We start from the raw sequence: 1,359 nt of genomic DNA, 5'->3' as shown, positions 1-1,359 counted from the left end.
GTTTCCCCTGAATTTGCGTGCATACCTCCATACGGTCACGAGTGTTGTGCTTCAGCATGTCTGTATTGACATGTCTTACCCACCCTGAACCACGCAAACCTCTCCAGAGACTGCGTACACCCGGTGCACAGGGTCCACATCGAACTTGAAAACATGTATTCGGAACGTTATTGCCATGTGGGACACCTCTTGGCCGCCTGATGAGGAGTTGGGGGCAAGAGAATGGACGGGCTGATGGGGGCATGGGGCTCCGTCCCCTTCTATATCAGGCACAGACCCCTCGATCCGTCTCTGATACAGGCATTTCTCTTGCAGAAGAGCCAGAGACTACTCCCGTGCTTCTTGCTTTCCTTGCCCCATCTCTACCACGAGCGTTCCTGCCGCCATCGCTTCGATCTGACCTTGGAGGTCGTGCTGATGGCTGAGGGGAGTGCTTCTTTTGACTGGGACATGGCGGTCTCGGTGGCTGGGAACCACTATACGAGCTCCGGCCATGGCGGAGTTGCACAACACTTCGTCCATAATGATGGTGGTGCTCCAGCCGGGGCGGCTGTCGTCCCGGGCGCTGGATCAAGGGCTTCTGGTGGCATCGGCAAGATGGATCCCACCAGCTTACCCGGCTACGGGAGCAGCGACGCCCCTACGGCAATCACGGCGACTACTCAGGCGCTGCCACCTGCCAGATCTAGCGGCCAGGGGCTGACACGGTTCAAAAGGTCCTGGACCGTGGAGGAAGACACGTACGTAGAAAATCCAACCCTAAATTGCAAACCTTTTTCTTTGTCCTTCATCGGTTGCAGCTTCGTCGGTTTCTTTGTGATTGTGCAGGCTGCTCAGGGAGAAGGTGCGGGAATTCGGCCAAGGGAGTTGGGCGGAGGTTGCATTGTACCTCCCTGGCCGGAGCGGGAAGCAGTGTCGAGAGATATGGACCAACCAACTTGACCCCAACATTGAGGTGATTTCGCAAGATTTAAATTTCTTAACTCCCTCTACTAGCAGCTTGATTCTCGGGAATTTTGATGATCTATATTGAATGTGCTTACGGAAAGAAATTCATCGTTGCGTTATCTGAATTCATCACCATTTAGAAGTGGGCATTAACTCCCGGATAAATATTTAGTAGTCTTGCATGTCTTTAGTCTATTAAGTAAATGTGGCGATTAATTTCTTCATTTAGGCCACTAAATGATCCCCCAAGTGATTTTCTGAAGATTTTTTTGCAGGGAAGTAATTTTCTAAAATTAATAGGGATTGATGTTCCTGCCCACACATTAGCAATTGAAATGTGTACAAGGATTTTGTGTTCAATCCGTAAATAAAAAATCTCACTTACACTTACAAATATGGAAATTTACTACT

The 1,359-nt window shown here is 49.9% G+C and overlaps 1 protein-coding gene across 1 annotated transcript; it reads left to right on the top strand.

Annotated features, from left to right (window-relative positions):
- The first annotated feature begins 222 nt into the window (after nt 1–222).
- Nucleotides 223–1,033, top strand: LOC125512597 (uncharacterized). Its single transcript, XM_048677723.2, has 2 exons — nt 223–740; nt 829–1,033. The coding sequence occupies exons 1-2, from the start codon at nt 223–225 to the stop codon at nt 1,031–1,033; spliced, it is 723 nt and encodes a 240-aa protein (XP_048533680.2).
- The last annotated feature ends 326 nt before the right edge of the window (nt 1,034–1,359 follow it).

Source organism: Triticum urartu, chromosome 1A (genome assembly GCF_056163025.1).
Source record: "Triticum urartu cultivar PI428250 chromosome 1A, HENAU_Tu73, whole genome shotgun sequence".
NCBI lineage: Eukaryota > Viridiplantae > Streptophyta > Magnoliopsida > Poales > Poaceae > Triticum > Triticum urartu.
The sequence above is the reverse complement of the archived record's forward strand: the minus strand, read 5'-3'. Positions and strand labels throughout refer to the sequence as shown.